The sequence below is a fragment of the Lates calcarifer genome, linkage group LG4, assembly GCF_001640805.2.
Source record: "Lates calcarifer isolate ASB-BC8 linkage group LG4, TLL_Latcal_v3, whole genome shotgun sequence".
NCBI classification, from domain to species: domain Eukaryota; kingdom Metazoa; phylum Chordata; class Actinopteri; family Centropomidae; genus Lates; species Lates calcarifer.
Window position 1 is genome coordinate 25,218,158 of NC_066836.1, and position 21,755 is coordinate 25,239,912.

Consider the following 21,755-nt stretch of genomic DNA (forward strand, 5'->3'; position numbering starts at 1 on the left):
ACTCACTTTTTAAACTCTGTTTCTGTGCTTATAGTCCTCGGGAAGATGAGGAGTGCAGTAGGTAGTGCTCAGCTTCTCATGTCCCAGAAGTTTCAACAGTTCAGGGAGCTGTGTGAGGAGAACCTGGTGAGCCTGTAACACCTTTACTCACACTGAACATGGAATCCTTCATTTACAATAATGCCTCACCATTCACTTTCTGGGTTATAGGCTTTTGAGCAAACTAAATCCTAGTGTAGATTTGCATATCCCCTGGAATACTCAGTTACCTTTGATTTCCTTTATTTTTTTTCTCTTGTCATTTATTTCTTTTTTTTTATTTTATACCTTTCCCCTCAACCTAATTATCTGTCTTTCCTAGTTTTTCAGTGGCCTGATCCCTGTCTATGACTCTGACATGCAGATTTTGGCCTTTATATATGAAACTACATTTCCCTAAATATTCAGAAATTTACAGATAACAGTGTTGCTCCTCTGACTTTTCTTGTAACACTGCCATCAGGTCAAAATTTGTTTGTCCAATTGTTTATGATCAGATACTTGCAAATTAATGACATTCCCATCAGTCTCAGCTGTAGTTTGTTTTGAAATGGTGAGTGTTATACCTGCCTAACATCAGCATATTAGCATGCTCCAGTGACTGTATATAAAGATGGATGACATGACAGCTCCCCAAAAGTGAGGCGAAGATATCTTGATTGCCCCTTCATGGCTGGCTGCAGTATAGGTCATAAACCCTGCCCCTACAAGTTAGCAATGGGACTTGATAGCCCAAAGTACAAAAATCTAAGTACACACCACATCAATTTTTCCCAAAGATGGTTGCTGTCATTTTACAGTGCATATTTCATTGGTGTATGTTCAAGTATTGCTATAAAATGGGGGGTATGATGTGACTCATACTCATGATCACTACTGCACAGACTCTGGCTCCAAATGATGTCACCAATGCAAAATACCAGTGCCCATATCGAAGATAGTTTGATTTAATTTTTGTACAGTAGGAGGAAGTAGAGACCCATTGTCCATCTCTATATACAGCTATTGACATGCTCATGTTAGCATTTAAGTGAAAGTACTGCTATGCCTCATTACAAATTCAAAGAGCTGCTAGCATGGCTGCATATTGTACTGAATGTTTTAGTTAAGAATGGAGGAATACAGAATGATTATTTCAAAGACTGCAAGGAGACTATTACTCCTAAGCAAAATTGCATTTTTAGAACTCAAATAGCAGAAGACCAGTAATGCAGAGTGATGTTTAATATAATGGATATCATAACATAAAATGATAACATTTTGACAAATATTTTTTGTTGAGTTTTGTAAAGGGTAACACGTAACTACAGATCCATCAGTGCGAACTTGAATGTGCTATTGTGAATATTGTAAAGAAAAAGAATAAACTTATTGCACTGATGAATGAACGTAATAAGATATCAGTATAAAATGATAAACAACGCTAAGTGTCAGTGAAGAAAGAACAGTTTAGGTGAATAATGAATGTGTCAGCGACAGTGCTGTTATGGAACACTCCATGTTGTCAACTGAAGACATAACCAGTTTCAGCAGGATTTGTCTGTATGATCTCCATTCACTGAAGACTGTAAAACCTATTTCCCAAAGCCATATTGTCATTGATAGATGAAAACTGTGTATATGCAGTTTTAGCCTCACTGCAGGACCCTGTGTATCCATTAGGGTTAAAAAGCTCTTGGAGTGTTACAACTTATTGACCTTACATTTTCTTTACTGTCTTTACCTATCCAAAGATGGTAAAATACACTGAGTTTCAAAATGAGCAATAGCCTTTATTAACTGATAAGATAAATTTGATGAACCATACCTTACTGTGATATACCAGTATAGCATATCTTCATGTTTCTTTATTTTCTATTCTATATTTATACACATTCTGAGCTGCTCTGCAAACAAACTTGAAGGTGGCTTATTTTTAAAAAAAATTATTTTACTATTCACTGAATATCATCTTTGATACTACTTCTCCACCTGTTCCTTCTTTTCCTCTATCACAGAACCCCAATGCCCACCCTCGTCCTGTGGCCTCAGACCTGGCTGGTTTTTGGGATATGCTTCAGCTGTCAATAGAGAACATAAGCCTGAAGTTTGATGAGCTTCACCAGCTCAGGGCTAACAACTGGAGACCCCTGGATCCCCCTGAGAGAAAGGTATAAACACATAAGTTCCTAGTATGCCAGCAGGCTGACTGGTTGATCAGGGATAACACCATCATCTGAATGGCAGGTTTAATATGTGTTAGTTCTTTCACTCCATGTGACTCATTGATGTCCCATTGGCAACAAATGACTTCTATCTATGGTACACAAAGGGATATTTCACTGCACCCTGTTATACTCTTATATCCACATTTTTTTTCCAAATCTATTTGAGCCTGACAACCTGAATTTATAGCACACGAACTGAATTGAAGACCTCATTGAACAAATTACCTTGAAGGTCACTTGTTCAGTGACCATAACAACATGTGAAATATCCCTCAGTTATGTCCAAAATCATATGCTTTGCACAAAGTGTCATGTTGCCAGTAGTCTCATTGAGCCAGATGTGATCCTGTCTAGACTTCATTTATAGTTTTCTGGTTTACAAAACTTGGTTTAATGTTTTATCACTTATTTATTTTCCCAAAATCAAGTCAATACTTCCACAGTCTTCTCCGGACCTCTGTATGTACCTCTGTATACAATATGCATTGGGCCCTGTGAGACTACACTGTATCATCATATCATTGCATAGCAGACCATAGCAGATGTGATAGATAATGCTGAATCCATATATATATATATATTATATATATATATATATATATATATATATAAATATAAATTATTGGCTTAAGGGGGGCACTGAATATTATGTGTGAGATTAGATTTATCCTGCAGACTTATTGATAGCTCTGTCAGACTGCTGGGTGGTGTATGTTTTGTGCTTGTGAAGTCATTTGAAGATTTGAAAGGTGACCATGAGTGAACAAGACCTGATGCAGATAAAAATGGAAATGGAAACTGATAGCAGTTTAACATGTCAGTCTCTTGTCTGAACAAACACCCAAAGTCCCTTTTATGTCAGTCAGTTGATTTGCATACAGCATGTGAGCTAATAGGAATTAAATAAGAGCACCATCTTATCATCCTGTCATTTATAGGGTTTATGCTTTGTGAGCACAATTTCACAGCAGCAGAATTCACTCTCAAATAACATTAAATGATGAAATTGATGTGTAATGTATCAGAGGAGAAGACGAGCAGAGCGTCCCTCATGCTCACAATGGTCATTAATTAAAGCTTCAAGAGCAACATGTTTAAAAATTCCTGAGAGGGAAGAGAGAACACTTTTCATCCTGCTTATTATAAGCCTCTCTCTCACACACACCTCTTTCTGAATAACATAAAGCCATTACTTTTTAGTCAAAGTTTGATCTGCCATCTATGACTGATTTAGAGCTTTTGAGACCAAAAAGAGCCTATATCAAAATGTCACCAAACAAGTTCTCATAGGGTGCACTGACTGCTGCTACAACCCACTTGTACAAATCACCCAATAAGAATATAGTTTGAAACACACTGATGCCACAGTGTAATCAGTCAAAGACATAGACTGCACAAAAAAGCACTTCTAGATCTATGGCCTCACCTAGCTTTTTTTTTTTGTTATCGAAGTGGTGATATAAACCATTCTGAATGATAAAATCTTTGCACAGTTTCCTTATTCTATATTTATTGGGTGTTTGATGGTGAATTGATTATGCAAAAGAACAGGGAATTCAGAGGCAGTCTGGGTTTACATGGCCACAGTTTAGAATAGCTTGTATCTATATATACAGTAGTGGAAAAAAGTTTTCGGACACCCCATGCATTTGTGAAATATTGCATTAAGAATCATTCTTAGGTCTTCAAGTGCAATTTCTTTTAGTACAGTCACAGCCAAAATACTAAACAAATCCTAAAAAAGCCATTAAAAACTTAAAATTGATTGGTCCCATAAAAATACATTTTGGTACCAGTGATCCACTAATGAAGGTCGTGCTTTTTATTAAAACACTAAGAGAGATTTTTGTTGCCATGCTTCGTGTCTATATAAAGCCAGCACATTTGAAAGTTCTTCAGAGACAAAAATGGATAAAACAAGGAACCTAACGCAGGAAACACACCTGAAGATACAGATTCTCAGCCAGGAAGGGTACAGCTGCCGCCAGATAGCCAGGAAGTGCAGATGCAGTCCTTCAGCAGTTGGATACACTGCAGAAATACAGATGAACCAACAGCTTGGAAGACAAGCCAAGATCTGGGTGTCCAAGGGTTTCTTCAGCAAGAAATGACCGCATCCTGATCCACACGTGGAGGGAAAACCACTGAATGACATCACAGGAGCTTCAGCAGCAGTGGTCATACCAAACTGGTGTCCAGTGTTCCACCCACACTGTACGTGGCTGACTTTTAGATCATGGCTTAAGGTCCTACAAGGCTGTCAAGAAGCCCCTGATCAATGAGGGACAGAGGTTAGCCCGGCATCATTGGGCCCAAGCACACAAGAACTGGACAGCCAGGAACTGGAAGAAGATTCTGTGGACAGATGAGTCCAATTTCCAGCTTTATCCTCCTCCTGATAATGTGAGGGTACGCAGAAGGCCAGGCGAAGCATTACCGACAGCATGTACAGTACCTACTGTCAAGCATGGTGGAGGCAGTATCATGGATTGGGGATGCATGAGTGCTGCTGGTGTTCGTCATCTCACTGTCTGTGATGGCACATTGAACTCTGCCAAGTATTGTGCCATTCTCGAAACCCACATGCTCCCTTCTGCATGTGCACTGTTCCGTTGAGGTCAAAACTGGATGTTCAACAAGATAATGCCCCTTGCCACACATCCAGGGCAGGTAGAACTTGGCTGCAGGAGCACTGTATCTAGGTCTTAGAGTGGCCAGCTCAATCCCCGGACAGACCCATTGAAAATCTGTGGTGGATTATCAAAAGGTCTGTTTCAAAGCGTAAACCAAAGAATTTAGAAGAATTAAAAGCAGCAATTCAAGAAGAATGGGACAAGATTACCCCTCAACAGTGTGAAAGGCTCGTGGGGAACATGCCAGCCAGGATAAGAGCTCTATTGCGTGCTAATGGCAGGACTACTAAATATTAATTTGATGATGTGATGGTTTATTTTTTGTTCAGGTTTGAACACATTCTGTTATTTGTTGACTTTGATACCAACAATGTTGAGAACTAACACATTGAAACTGTCAAGAATTTAGTTTTGTTAGTTTTTCTTGTAAACAATAAACAAAAAAAATATCAGTTGTATTTGTTTGTGTCTGTCTAATGCAGCCACACCTTCTGAAACACAAAACATTTTTTCCCCAAATATTTCATGATAATATTTGAGAATATGTAAAATTTTAAGGGTGTCCAAAAATTTTTTCCACCACTGTATATATATATATGTGTGTGTGTGTGTTTGTGTTTGTGTTTGTGTATGTGTGTGTGTGTGTGTGTGCGACATATGTGACCATGACAGAAGCAAAGAAAGATGGTTGTCTAGCATGGTTGTCTAACTTGATCTCAGTGGTAACAGACATACTTTCCCCTCTGCATATCTTTAAGTGTATCTGTAAATCAGATGTCCTCTGCCTGGTCTGTTACTCTCTTCAAGTAGTGTGTGTTGTGATTTTGCATCATTGAGAATATTGACTCTGATGGCTTCCTCATTTGCTCTCATTGTTGTCCTTTTCTTTCTTGTGCTTTTTTGTGTTGACAGTGAAGGCGTTTGCAAACAGCCACGCATCAGTCAGCATAACTGCAATGCCAACACCACAGGGCCTTGACACCTCTGGGCCTTCGTAGATCCATCATGTCCATCTTTCCATCCATATATCCATGCTTAATGCCTTCCTTCCTTCCTTCCTTCCTTCTTTCCCTCTGCCGCCTACAACTGCCTCATTATGTGTGATTTTTTGTTTTGTGTGTTGGTGCCAGTGTCCAAGATAGAGGCACTGGAAACAGTGCTGCTAATATTCCCTTTCCACAAGTACATTTTGCATATTCAGTTTCACAGAATATGAAATAAGACAGATGTCCATAAACTACACCCATAACAGCAAAAGAGCAGGGAATTAGGAGGTAAATAAAACCATCTATGTTAAAACACCAATAAAGCTTGGTGTGCTAAGCAAGTCTAACTGAAGCACCCTGAACTGAATTTACATAGGCTTGGAATACCTTTGTCTCTCTATATTGTTTGGAGTGATGCCTTCTGAGATCTCAGCAGATCTCAGTATAATGTTGTCATAACTGACAGACACATGAAAGTATGAAACTAATACCCAATAAACAATGTCCTTGAAGGACATTTGTCTTAGCAGTAAAAAGATAGAGCATGTTGTCATCTGCATACTAGTGAAACTGGTGCCATGTCCATGTACAGGTGCAAAGACAGGCCCTGCCTGAGCTAAAATTACCTATTCCAATGCTAAAATACCTGCACTGAATGCATGGAGGTCCATACAGAGTCATGTCACACACCAGCACATATTTGTTCAGTAGGTACAATTTTAGCTGTACCTAGGTGTGTGTAGCTAGATGTTGTACAGCAAAATAAAGTTTAAATAACGATAGAAAATGGAAACAGTTCTGTTAGACAATAAATGTGCGAATTAACAAATGTAGGGAACAAGTTAAGAATCCTAAAAAAAAATGCATGTAAAGTAGTTACAGTTTTAGTGTGTAGATCAAATGTATGTGTCAATCAATGTATGATCAAAAATATCAAAGATCAAAAAAGTATTATACAGAATGTCTGATTGATCTTACCTCCTCTTTACTGACATTTGAATATGTGCACAAGCATGCATTAAACCATATGCCTACTGCATTAAAGATGGCACTTACAGTGAGCAGTACAGGCACACACACACACACACACACACACACACACACATCTGTGTTTTGCCTGAAATGTTCTGCCCTCCCTCCCCTACATCCTCTCCCACCAGGAGAGGCGGCTCCCACCTCCAGTGCCCAAAAAGCCACCCAAGGGCCCCCACCACCACCCCCCTCTGGCCAGAGACCGCTCACTGGAGAGCTCAGAGAAACAGCGGCAGGAGGCCAGGAAGCGCCTGATGGCCGCCAAGAGAGCCGCATCTGTACGACAAAACTCAGCAACGGAGAGCGCTGACAGCATTGAGATCTACATCCCCGAGGCTCAGACAAGGCTATGAGGACACTACCAGGGACATACACAGGGTTGGCATGTCAGTGTGTACATATGCACATACACACACAAAGACACACACACCATAGACAACACAAACACAAAAACGTGTGGTTGTCCACACCAAGGTAAAATATCCAAATAATTGCACATCCCCCACCACTCTTCTGACCTGTCCCAATTGAAACAGTTTACCACAAACTCACCACTTCCTGTCAGAGCCACAATTCATAAATACACAGACATCGTACACACCTTGATCTAATCAGTTTTCACAGTGGTGTCAGGTTTTCTGATGATGTCCCCATGTAAATGCCTTTAGAGAACACATTTAAAAAAGCATTCCTTATAATTTAATCAGATTTTATCTCATAATGATTGGATTCATATTTTTTCTTAAGTTTTTCTTCATCAGGTTTTACCAAATTAGTTGTATAGTGAAGAGTAAGCTTTCTTCTTTTAATTATAAACATTTCAGACCAACTCTATATTCATTTGAGCCATTCTCCCCCAAATACAACCTCCAGATATCAAAGGCAGTCATACAATATGGCCCAGTGCAGTTCTGACTTGTTCTCCTCTAGAAATGTGGATTTCAAATACAAATCATGTTTTATTATTTGATAATTCAGGTGCATTGCTAATATTGCACCTTTTTGTTGTTGATGAAAGCCCCCTTTCATACTGGAAGAAAAACCCTCTAACACCCACTAGCATCTGGCTTTTGTCTCCAGTGGGAAAATGTACAATCTGCATTCATTCCTGGGTCAAATGACTCTGCAATAGTCTAGGGTATTTATCAGGTCAACTATGATCAGCAGTGATGGAAACATCACACTCAGGTGGACATGCTAATTTTTGCTCCTTTTCTGGTGCAGTGCTATGACATGCACCAAGTTCCAGGTGTTGGCACCTATCTTTCCAAGAGACAGTCAAAAACAATTCATACAGTGACTGGTCCGGTGTGCAGAGGTGTGAAAGGAATCAGATTTTCAACCTCTCTTTTCTTTCTTCACACATGTGCATATCTCTTTTTTCACGTGAACAGCCATGCATAATATCAAGAATGCATTTGAAGAAACGCTATCCACAATTTTGTGCAGTTTTTCCCATTAGTACAGTCCAGTATGTATACACTACAAAAGACAGCAAGAGTTGTTGAAAGAGCTCAGGTAGATGGTGGGATGTAGCCAGGAAGAGCCTATGATTGTAGGCTTTTCACCTGGCTTTCCAGTGTAGAACAGATGCACATGGATATACTAATAGGGTTAAAATATATTTTGTATACCCAACAATCTGCCTTTACATTTTGTGTGTAATATGTTGCAAAGTGGTGGCCATGTCTTTTCAGCCAGCCGTACAGATTGGCTAGACCATGCAGGACTTGTTTTGACTTTTGGTAGACGTTGAAGGTTTTCTCTGTGGGTCCTATGATGTTACACAAACATGTATATGTACAGAGGTGATGGACAATCCAGCACACACACACACACACACACACACACACACAGTTGTAATCTCACTCTCATAACCTTGTGTCATATGAAAATACTTCACATGCACAATGGTTTACTGAACACATCAGTCCTTACAGGTAATTTGTTCAGGTCCTGAGGCTGTATGAACGCTTCAGCTTGCTGTAATATAAAAACAGTGTCCTTCTCTTCCCTCTGGAGAAGAGAACACCATGATCACTGTTTTTCTTTCATCTTCCTCTCCTTCCCCACACTACATCAGATATTTATGGAACTGAGAAACTTCATGTAATGATCAATTGATATTTTACCCACTTAAAAATGGGCAAAGATTTTAAAGGAAAATTCTATTATTTGACAGTTTATATGTATCTCCATATATTTGAAAGCTGTTCTTTTCAGTTGACATAATTTTTTTTAGTTTTACAGCTATAAGGTTTGACCAAGCTTTCTGAAGATTTGTTTCAAAACTGTTGTGTGGTTCATTGGTTTGCATGTCTGTATTTTGGTTATTCAGGTTTTGATGACCAAAACAACAAAAATACAGGCAAAGTTGTAAATACACAGAATTTTCTTTTACCCCACCCCCCACCCCCCTTGTGTAACAAAGAAAGCCATTAAATGAATTATAAAGTGCTGATAGCATTAGAGACACAATGTTATAGAGGAAAATAACAAACAATGCCTAATAATGATGGGAAATTGATTGATTGGGTGTTTGTAAAATTGCCACAGACCATACATTTTCTCCCTCTTTGGTTTGATTTTTATGAACCCTCTCCTTCTTGGATTTCAGGATGATTTGTCTTTTACAGGGTACCATTACATGTAAGCAATATTTAGTGGAGATAGAGGTGGAGTAGTGACTTTTATGGAAGTGATCTGAGATTATGTAACACAAGGGCCTATAATTAATAAGATGGAATGAGACGGAGTCGAATATGCAGTGTAGTATTAATCCCATGGAAGTTGTGCAATTAAAAAACTGAATTGATCTTTCTAATTTTAAGATGTTCAAGTGCATTTTTTTAATCAAGATGTTAAGGCATGCCTTGTCAAAATAGGTTGTAGAATTCTAGCTGGAAACTAGTAGTGACACTAGTGGGAGCTTTTTTTTGACAACTATTGAAGCTGCCTTTCTCTTTGTGTAGACAGCCATCAGACAATTTCTGACACAAAGAGCTAGAAATCTACACATAGGTAGTAATCCAATAGTTGCCAAACAAGAGCTTCCAGGGATCTTGAGGTTATTCAAAGGTTCTTGAACAAAATGACAAATGGCTGATTTTTGTTTCAGTACTACAGGTTGTCCTAATTAGACAACACTGACTTATTATTGACTGACTTGACAGCATTTAATCTACACTGCATCTTTGGCCAATTTTGACAGAAAATCTGATAGGAAATCACTGGGTGATATGATGATGTCTAATGGATGGACTGATGTTATTACCTACTCTTAATCACTAAATCAATCAATTTGCTTTAATATAGCATAAAACTGTAAAGGGAGGCACTGGGAGGCAGTTTTGAACATAATATGCAGCTCAAAATGTTATTTAGAGATAACTAAACCTTGCTCACAGAGAGCCTGGTCACAAGTTGATTTTCTCTCACGTTATTGTATTATCATTTCAGACAGTGGCAGAGGTTCACTCTCGGTCAAGATAGTAAGCTAGTTATCTCACCAACTAAAATGCCAGCCTTGGACTCTATAGAACTGCTGAGTTAAAAAAGATGGCCTCCTTCATTTTGGACTGCACCATCCTATTTAGAAGTCAGAGAAGTTATTTCATCTTTGCTACTGGTTTAAAGTGATGTTTCATATATCAGAATTTGATGTGAAAACAGTGAACAAGTACATTTTATGATCACGGCTACATGCACTGTTCGTGATAATTCTCCTCAGCTGAATTCAATCTAGTTGAAAATATAAAATGTTAGTGTGGCCAGGCTCTCAGTTACACAAAACTCCTATGAGGTGCAATACAAGTCAATTTCTCATTGTGTACTGATGGTTTACAATTACTGCTTTCTGTGTACTATTCTATCTATACTCTAAAAAGAATAGTACCCAAGGGGAATTATTTCCTTTGCATGCTATTTGAAAGTGTGAGAACTGCTGCTTAGCTATAATGCCATGCCATAAATCTAGAGGAACAATCAGCAGCTCTGTTCAGAGAAGATACACACATATATTATCCAAAGACAAGAGGTTAATAACTGGATAAAGTAGCAATTGATAATTATATTTTAGTAGATCTTTAGTTTTTATGTACCAGGTAAGTGTTTGTGTGACTCAAGCTAAGTAGGGCAAATACTTAACTACACTGTCCATGCACTATGTAATTGTCTTGTGCACCAGAATGACAAGAACAGAAATGACAATATGGCTTGGTGAAAAAAACTACAATGTGATATGTGATATGACACACACACACACACACACACACACACACACACACATATATATATATATATATATATATATATATATATACCTGAAAATAGAATTTATTGAATATCACACAACCGATGATACCACTAATCTATATATTCATTTTATTTTATTTTTTACCTTTAACTTGCTAATCTTCACAGACCTGTAATATACACTATGCCTCTTAGATGCACATAATAGCATAAATAAAATCAGTGTTTTATTGGTATTCTCACTCTCTATATGATGTGACAATCCAGCACAAATAAATCAGTTTAAGTGTATGGCAATGTTATGGCTTACCACCATAACATTGCCATGGTCAACTCAGCTGACCAAATATAGTTTAGTATCACAGCATTAATTTAATTACTATAAATAGAAGTAAATTATGAATCATATTCTGGATTGTGCATCTTCAAAATAAATCCATCCTTATTGTCTTTTCTGCCACTGTCATTTTAAAGGGCAACTGCAATGACTTTGTACATGAGAGTCAGTTTACTAATCTTTTGAGTTCTACTCAGCCTGTGAAAACTATTGTATAATATCTTCTGTGTCTCTGTAGGAGCTTCCTCAAGTCTCAGAAAATTATATCAGTTTGGCCAGGGAGACTACAAGTTGATAACAAGCAGCTTGTGTTACAAACTGGCGATGTAGAATCTGATAGGAAGCATCTAACAAAGACACATTTTCAACTTGCATTATGGGAAATGTCAGGTACATTTCAGAAGCTTAACTCATACAAAAAAAAAAAAAAAAAAAAAAAAAAAAAAAAAAATCAGGATCTCTCAGCTTCTGCTGCTTCAGTTTTGACCATTCTCTTTTAATCTGTTTTATGAGCATCCCAACTTTATGTAATACTAAACTGCTGGAGTACTACTTTACAACAACTTTGAGTGTGGACACATCTCCTGCAGTGACCACACCAACAGCAGGACTGAATTTGGTCAAAGATGTGAATCAACGCTCAGTTACTGCTGACAAGCTGCTGCCTGTCACTGCTACATTTTTTGGGACTTTCTGATCAGAGTAATGACGTGCCATAAGAAGACATTCCAAATTCATCTCATTTCACATTATACAGCTGGGCTTCACAGCTGAACCAGACATAGTTTCAGCAGTGACAAAGAAAGCATCTTTGGGGTCAAGATGATTTTCTTAGTGCCAGTTTGTTCTTTTTCAACCTCTGATATAACTGCCATTCATTTCTCCAGAGCAACAATCTAGAAGTCAAAAGCAGGATTCACATGATTCTACAGATGATGATAATGATGATGGTTGTGGTGGTGGTGGTGGTGTGTTGTTGATGAATGCATTCTGTATTTATTTTCTTCTTTTATAAAGGTTTGATGTACGTGTGTGTGTGTGTGTGTGTGTGTGTGTTTGGGGGTGTGAATGGGGGGGGGGTGAATTTGTACAGGATCTGATTACCTCTGTGTTTAAATGATAATGACAGTGACAATGACAGTGAGCCATACTCAATGTGAAATACCCTTCTTCAAGAGGAAAGGGCCATACAGATGCTGAATGTGTGTTTTTTTTTTTTTTTTTTTTTTTTTGTTTGTTTTTGTATTTACCATTTACTGAATATTTTTAAGTGTTCCAGTAGCAAGCTTATTGTCCATTTGTTTGGGAGGAGCAGTGAATGTGAACCATGGAAAAAGGAGAATACCCACATAGTGAATCTTCAATGTTCTAATTTAAAAGATTATAAATTATAAATTAATTTAAAAGCTAAAAGAAAGAGCAAACTTTGACAAGGTGTCACTTTGACAAGTCTGAGACATAAAAAGAAAAAGGTTTGTGCCAGGCCTGCCAAGATTGACATAAAATCATCAATTTTTTTTTCTATTTACATGTATATATTTTTGGTAATACATAATTACTGCCAAACATTATTTTTACACAATTATAACGTCCATCCATCCATTATCTATACCGCTTATCCTTAAGGGATGCAGGGGACCCAACTGCTCCCAGTCTGCTTTTGATAAAATCATATTTATAGCACCAACAAACATGAATAAGTTAATTTCTAATGAAAATTGTTAGAAAAAGACCTATATTAAGGACATTTTACAAAACTACAAACTTTTGTGTATACACACGTAAAATTCCATTTCAATTTTACAGAATTATTTTGTTTTTCAAAAAAGTAAAGGCAGTCCTGGACTGGAATGCTGCTGAAAAGCCATGTAACTCCAACCAGTAGTGTGCTTGAGTTGGCTTTGTGTCCTTTTTTTTCCTCAGGAAGAGATGGGAAATGTGGTCTAGAAAAATCAGGGTCTCCCAGACATGGTGTGTGTGAGAGGGAGAGAGAGAGAGAGTATGTGTCAAAAAGTTTGTTTGCATTACCATAATGGAAGATGCACAGTGTGTGTGTGTGTGTGTGTGTGTGTGTGCGCGCGTGCGTGTGTGTGTGTGTGAGGTCTCTATAAAGTGCTTCCTGAGTCTGTGTTTTCTATGTTGGGCCTTTCCTCAGTATGGTCTAGTAGCCTCATAGAATCATTCTGTATATTAACTCTCCAGCTGTACCTGCGACCGATCTCTTGTGTTTGTACAGAAAATGTTGAGGATGTTTCATGATGCATGCAGACACAATATTAATACTTAAGAACCAATATCTAAGTTGAGAATATGTATTTGGTTTATTTATGCTCTTATTTATTGATTTTTTAAACTATGAGATTCTCTTGGCGTGGGCTGATATTATGTTGTATTGTAAAGAGATGATTATATGTTCATAACTATTGATAAATCCATAATAAAATTAATGATCAACTCTTCTTCTATGATTGATGTCTATACGTACCTGCAACATATAAAATACAGAGCAGAGCCAGTTCAGCCTGTTTTACACAATGCAAAGAAAAAAAGTTTGTGCATTCTCCCACCTTGTTTTGTGGCATCTGTCAAAGTCAAAAGTTATTCAAATGGCTGAAATGTCTCAGTCAGAGTGGATACCATTCCACTGTTTAGCTTGCTGATGGGAATGCTGAAATGAGAGTGCTAATATCTGATAGTGGATTAGTCTGCAACCAGTAACTAACACATGATGAAAAAAAGCCACCTGTGGTTATGTTTTGTTTTTTGACAGTAAAAAGTAAAAGGGGTGGCTGAGCAAGATATTACAATGGCAAAATCCAAGTTCAAATGAAAAAGCAGAGTCAGCATTGCATTATCTACTAATATGAAAATTATGTTCATTTCAAAATGTCATTATAATTATGGCATGATTGGGTTTATACTGAAAATTGTCAGAGGATTATTTTCAAAATTTAGAAAATTTGAGACAGTGTATTGTGTGCAGTGAATAGCTACTGAGATTTCTATTTGATGTAATCATTTCATCTTCGTATTGGTAGCCCTCAACTTCCATATCCTCTACTGCCCCCTCAGACCAAATTTGACCAAATGTGTCATAATCTCATAGGTAAATTGCCATGAAATTTAATGAAGACAATCCTGCTATCATTTGTTTTAATGATTCAAATTCTTTTTCTCTTTAAGCTGTAGGAATAGCAAAATGTTGTTAGTTCCTGCCCACACTTTAAGGTTTAATGATAACTGCAGCCTCTGTGTGTGTGTGTGTGTGTGTGGTGGTGGTGGTGGTGGTGGGGGGGGGGGGGGGGTTCATAACCTCCTCAATGGATTATGAAAAGGTGGATGACAAGATGTCAGTATAAACTCAGGCTGGTAAGAGTTGTGAGATGAGTTGCAGCCATTAGCCTGCAACCGTAATCTGAGTGTGTTCTTCCCTGTAACCACATGATGGCGGTAGTGTATTGAAGAATAAATAACTTGCAGGATTATACTGACTGAGGGATCAGTGTGTCGTTTTTTATACAGGGATAATTAGAGAAAAAAATCATTGGTATTAGATGAGATTTGAATCTCTTATCACTACATGTAATAATTATGTCATCCAGCTGCTAAAGAGAAATTATTATCTTAATACTGAAACTGGTTTTGCCTGCTGTAATTATTCCTCTTGTCCCATTGTGTCCTCACTATCAATTATCAGAAGTCCATGCTGAGCTGTGTTCATTACTGTAGGCCTTGTTCACTGTAATTTGTGAAAAAAAAAAATCTTAATGCAGGAACCAATCTCAGTTAGGTTCAAGGGTTCATCACTATGCTATTTGTTGCACTCAGTGCCATTTTCCCCCTAAGACACTGAGTTTATAAAAACTAATGTACACTCTGTTTTCTTTCATAAAACCGCTGTTTTAGGAGCTCTCCACAGATTTAGTATTTCATTCTTATACCACTGTCAGACTCATGATGGAAAAATGATACAGCGGAAACAGAAATATTGTCTTTTTTATTCCACACTTTTTATTCCTTGTCAAAATCTGGCACCTACGTTACTCACAACAGCTAAATCACCACCAGTTCTACCAGAGATTGGATAGGGGTGTGTTACACCTGCATAAATCCATGCTTTAGCCTGCTGCAGAGATGAAGAGCAGGCTACAGAGGTCTAGAGGTTCTTTCCAACTCCACACCCCAGATATTTTTTCTTTTCAAACTTCAAGTCAACCAACACTTGTCTGACTCACCAGATCTAGACTGTGAATATAAGTCTGCAACTGGCCACATGTCTCACATGGTATCCTCCTCACCCTCTGCCTCCCTGTTACAGTTTTCAAATCCCCTTTGCTATGGGAAACAACAACAACCTGTACTCGACAATAACCTGTACACTAACCATTGTACTCAGTCCAAGAGCTATAGTGCCCATTCTGGCAAGGACATTTAGAACTTAGTAAAATATCCTATCAATTCCAGAACCCCCTCTCTGACACCTGGGAGCCAGTCAAGGACCCTGGATGCGCCACAGGTTCCCAAAAACACTGTCAACAATACTCTTGAGTGTACAGTATGGATCCACATTTGCATGAAGTACTTTCCTCAGACCCTGACCCAGTCTAGTTGCTCCAACAGACAAGCAGACAAACAGTTCAGCTGAGTTGTTCTTGCAGGACGCTCAGAAATCTCTGTTAATCTTTTCCAATCCTCCTTGCAGCCCCCAGGCAGAGCTGGACTCTCTCCAGTCTCCTCACATATTAGCCTGGCTCTTAGTCTGGAGCCACCAGATTAACGCCCAAATCAATTAGAGCCAGCAGCAGATGAGTTAATTACCCCCCCCTCCCCTCCCCTACCGGACTGACTCCAGCCCCCTACCCAGCTAGAAACCAAGAACATTTGAGGATTATAATATAGACTTCAGTGGTGTTTATACTTGTCCTCTTGTAGGGGAAAGGAAATGGGAGGGGTGTTTTGGTCTCGTCATGAGGCCGTGTTTGTTTAGAGGTTAAAGAGGTGTAATAGTGAGTCTGTATCACAAGATTTCCTGTCTGACTGGAGGGAGGGAAAATAGACTCCCCTTCCTCCAGCGGTTACTGTCAAGGTGTCCTTGAGTAAGGCAATGAACCTCTAATTTCCATATTGTGATTGCTATTTTTATTTTACCTTTTTTTCTAGGTACAAATGAGTCACATTTTTAGAGGCTAAAGATGGCTGGCTATATGTTTCATCTACATGTATGACATGTTGTAGACTTCCCAAGCATCCCAAGACTTACAAAAAAGTCCACTATTTTGATTTGAATATTATTTTTTTGTGTATTTTTGGCCATTTTCAGGGGTTATACTTGAATGAACCCCTCCTGGACACCTCATCAAATCAACTTAAAATTTGTTCAGTGCAATCTAAATACACTGATGATGTTAAATTTCAAAGCTTTTGAGTTTTGGTTGACGAGTGTGTCTGTGGCGGTGTGGTGAATTTTAATATTTTGGCACAAAACAGGAAGTTGGTGTAACTCACATGTACATTGCCCAGCTGTCCAAAACTTCACTCAACATCACTCATAGTCATAGCGCCAACTGCTGGCAAGAGGAAGTAAGCCCCGTGTGTCAGTTTATATGAAATTGTCATAGTTTGGTATTCAGTTTATACAGAGCAACATAATGCATGTTTGGTGCATTTTGTAGGGCTGCACAGTGGACTCAAGAGGTGATACAGCATGTGTCTGCTACCCTGTACTCCACTCAGGAAATTAATCTTGTTCGTGCAGTGTACGCGGCTGCGTCCCGCAAGTACCCCAGTTGTGCACGAGGGGCCCGATATATGTTGCTTGCAGCTTTAATCAGACATAATTTCATTTCAGCCACCGTGACAGTCATTATCTGTAATCATTTAATCATATGCTCATTCTGACACATGCTAAGACAAATACTTTTTCTGTATTTTTCCTTAATTATTATGTGCATTTTTTCATGTTTTCAGTGGTTTTGGTAGGGTATGGTTTACTTCACTTCTCCTTCATTCCAATATTTGGAGGAGCCTATTTTTTTCTTCATGCAAATGAATGGCATTTATAGTGTATTTCATGTCCTTTCATGTATCCACAAAATGAGCATTAAGTTGAGCGCATCATGCTGTGTGCTATAGCAGTCTCTCTAGGGGTGATGTCATTAGTAAAGTTGATCTGGAACACTGATGTCGTGCCCTTGACATGAACAGGCCGTGGACACTCATTATCCTCCACAGAGAGTGCTTTAATTTGTCTGTCTGCAGAGCGAATGCCCTCCTCACGTCTGTCAGTATGCTGTTCGCCTACCGACTGCATGTGGCGGGATTCCCAGGCCACCCTGGTGCTAAGGCAGCTCGCGCACTGACATCCTGTGACCTGCTTTCGCCACTGTTTGAATGCATGTCTGTCTCTTTGAGTGTGTGGGACAGAAACAGAGAGTGTTGAGGATTATGTGAGTGTTCAGTAAACAGGTGTGTAGAAATGCTGTTTCAGACAGTGATTCTGGTTGAGTGGAGTTTGGTGTTCCAGTCAAAGTCCAACAGTTATCAGTTCAAGAGTGATGGCAGCCTCCTTTTATCTCTGTCATTAGGCTGCTGAGGACACAGCAACCCACGAGAGACTGTCCTCCCTGGAGGAAAGACAGTCATGTGTGTGCACAGCTTAAAACCACCTGTGTGTAGAGTGTCTAAGCAGGAATAGTGCAACATAGATCCTCCTAGTGAAAATTATAGGTGCAGAAGTCAGGGTGCTGAATGAGAGTGCAATGTTTGTCTTTGACTTTCCCACCTAAGAAACTTTCAGCCATCCACAAACCTTTTCATTGTCTATTCATCAAACTGAAAACTGTACCTCAACACAATATGGTCTAAATTTTGTTTTGTAGCCATCTCTACACTGTATGTGGATTTGGTAGAGAATATTATCTCCCCTTCATAATGTCATTTAATTAGTGTTGTGCTAGGAAACACTCAAATTCTTGGATAAGTCTGAAAATATCTGAATTGGCTATTAAAAAATGTGGGATATATTGTGGTAGAATAAAAACCTGCCAAAATGTTACAGAGGACATGACTTCAGTGCCTTTAATGGCAGCATGTCTTGTTTTTACAAGTGAAACATTCATCAACTAAACTTTACATGTATAAATACAGTTATGTATGTTTACAACTTTGTCACCTGGAGCCCTTTTAGGCACCTTGGAAGCTCCTTGACTCCACATTGGCATCAAACAACCCTGACAATAAAAAAAAATATAAAACATTAAGACCAATTATTTAAATGCAGCTATCTTCAAATGACCAACAAGCAAAGGTTATGCTGAAGGTTGGAGATGCATCTAATCAAGTTGTAAATTAGTGTTGAGTGAATCCTTTTAATTTGTTTTAGTCATCCAGATGGATAATCCCCTGTAGCCAGAGATTACAGGGATTACCACTGAATCACTCTTGGGGAGGATTAGCTCAAACTCTAATTCCACACATTTTGTCTGCTTTAGTTCACTTTCTGGATTTCCTTTTTCCAGTTCCCAACAGGCAAGGTTCTCATAAGCACTGCGGCAGCACCACAGAGGAAACTAAAAACCACATCACATTTATATAGGTTGAAACTGTACTTTTTTTTTGGTTGAATTGGACAACTATGGAAATTGCAGTTAAACTAAAATTCTTCTTGTGATGCTGTAAAATTATAAGACTTTATTTTATATGTATAGCTTATATTTTATGGGTCTCATTTATGAGTTTCATAATCACTTCTTGAAAGGAACTGTGTAATTTGGTACTTATGCAATTAATAGTGTTCAAACACATATTTTCAGCTGAATTGATTTCTGTATAGGCAAATAATTTAAACAATCCAAAAATCTAAATCAATCAATCTAATGAAGCAATATAATGTGCATAAAGTTTAAAATAATTAATGTATAGAGAAAGAATATTTAAACTGAACTTTTCTTTTAAGGGAAATTTTTATTATAAATAGTACAACTACTTTCTTGATCTTAAATTCCTGAATTATTAGGAAAGTAGTTATAAATTCCTAACTGAATAAAGCATAGCCTAAAACGGTAAAGCACTTTTCCATAGATATGTGTATTAATTTTAATGTTTTAATGGTTATTTGTAGAAGTAAATGGGGAAGTATTAGCAAGAAAGTATTTCTTTTTTATGTTTCCCCTTTTTGATTGGCGATTGACTTGTAATATATACTAGATACGAGATGATGTCATGAATATTAAAATTAATGAGTAAGATAACTCATAAAAAGTCGGCTAAAATTATCATACCAGCATACATCTCGCTAATATTAGTATCTTCTCCTTGTTGTTAATTATGTTGTCTATATGTTGCTATAGTAATTAGGAATTATCTATTGTATTGTGTTTATTTCTTTGTTTATTTTTTGAGGTACATACAGACTTCAAGAACTACAGTTTAATCCGACCAGCCAGCAACTGTGTGTGTGTGTGTGTGTGTGTGTGTCGCAACCCCTCTACACATCTGACACCAACACTCCTGGAGTGCACCGTGACCGGTGTGGCCGGTTTTAATGCACCGTCCAGCCTGCTGCAGGCTGCAGACCGAGGGGCTGCATGGGAACCGAAACACTTGCGCCACTCGCGCAGGTCGGCCCGTTCAGAGTAACAGCGCGTTCATCAATGAGACGACATGGAGCGCGCGGTCACGGCGCATTAAAGACCTGCACGGTTCGAATTATCATCTGGTTCTCTGAGGGGTGGGGACACACACTTTTCTAACATGTCAGTGCATTACACATACACATACACACACTGTTGCCTTAGTGATAAAGTTGTAATAGCCTGTAAGAGGTGATGAACAAAAACAGACCTGTACGTCTTTGGCTCCTACTAATCCAGCTGAAAGCAGCCCAAGGAAGGACGTTTGTGTATTTAGACACCTTGGGATCTTGAAATGAGGAGACAAAGCGATGACCAAAGGAAATCCTAGTGAACAAAAATGACCTGAATGTGAAGTAAGACAGACGATGATAAGAAAATGCTACATAATGATATCATCATAAGCACATACGGACTGAGAGAACGTTTAAAGTAATTCTGCACTCTCTGTTTACATTATCCTATGCTTATGTAGTTTCCATAATGACAGCAAAGAGAGAATAAACTTTATGGTAGAGATTCGCGAACATTTTCAGTTTGAAAGAGGAAAAAGTGTCTTTCCAAATGTAAAACCAGGACCTTCAGGCTCGTTAACAGGAGAAATTAATTCACAAGTTAACGTTGAGAGACAGTGTATTCCTTATGATTAGTAAATGTACAAACTTCGCCCGTAAATGTTTGTCAGCTTTATTTCAAAATTGCTACCTTTCAGTTTAAAAACATATAATCATGTCTTATGATATTTAGCCTAACTTATGTAGAAGACCTTCCTTGTGTTATCATGTATTATAAGGTAACCAAATACAATCTAATGCATGTATGAACGACGCCCCAATAGAATGAAACTGTAGAACAAACCCTGTGAAAGTGGATGCAGCACAAACAGGAAATTACAGAATACTAATTAGGACATAAACATTTTCTCCAAGGAGAAGAATAAAAGACTGTTATCGTAAGTCCATTCGTTTTTCCCCTTTACATCTAAACTCCTAATCCTGTAAAAATGTTTTTTAATGGCTGACTGCCCCTGATATCAGCTACTATTCCATTAAATTACTACAAGAAAATAAATATCTTATCAGGATAACAGTGGGGAATTATGTTGGTCACAGCTCAGGTTTTAGTCACCAGTCGAGTCTTCATATCAATAAGAAAAACCAAAACAATAATACTAATAATTAAAAAAAAACTTTTTCATAGGCTGGGTCAAAATGACCGCTGAAAACGACAGAATCATTCTCAGTCAGTATGCTACATTAAATATGCTGTGGGGACCAGCTCTGCCTTTTAAGTCCAGGTTCCCCGTTTCAAGCACAAATCGCATTCACATTAAGTTGATGGGAGACTGTGATGTATGTTGATGGGCGGTGATGTTTTCTTATGGTGGAGGTAGTTTCAGATTCAGTCCTGCAGCAGGGTCCTGTCGGTGTTTGGGCTCATGTTCAGCACCTGGCTGGTATCGGGATGTGAGTATATTGTGTGTCAGTTCTGAGGCATGCGGTCTCCCAGCTATAGCTTCATTATGTAGACAGCAACACAAACCTCATTTATAAAGCGACATGTTGCATTGACTGGCGGTAGGACGCAAGTGGCCTTCTTCCCACGGCCACGGCCCGTGTTGCAGCTTTCTATCTCAC

General features: G+C 38.4%; 1 protein-coding gene across 4 annotated transcripts in view; it reads left to right on the forward strand.

Annotated features, from left to right (window-relative positions):
* Window positions 1-13,947, forward strand: part of LOC108896752 (disks large-associated protein 1) — a 119,068-nt gene extending 105,121 nt beyond the window's left edge. For 3 of the 4 annotated variants that reach the window (XM_018695992.2, XM_018695993.2, XM_018695995.2), the window contains exons 13-15: window positions 35-126; window positions 2,037-2,189; window positions 7,026-13,947. In XM_018695992.2, coding sequence (XP_018551508.1) covers window positions 35-126; window positions 2,037-2,189; window positions 7,026-7,250 — 470 coding nt within the window. In that variant the 3' untranslated portion in view covers window positions 7,251-13,947. Of the gene's footprint in view, window positions 1-34; window positions 127-2,036; window positions 2,190-5,791 lie in introns of all 4 variants that reach the window. The other variant, XM_018695996.2, reaches the window with a different exon arrangement.
* The last annotated feature ends 7,808 nt before the right edge of the window (window positions 13,948-21,755 follow it).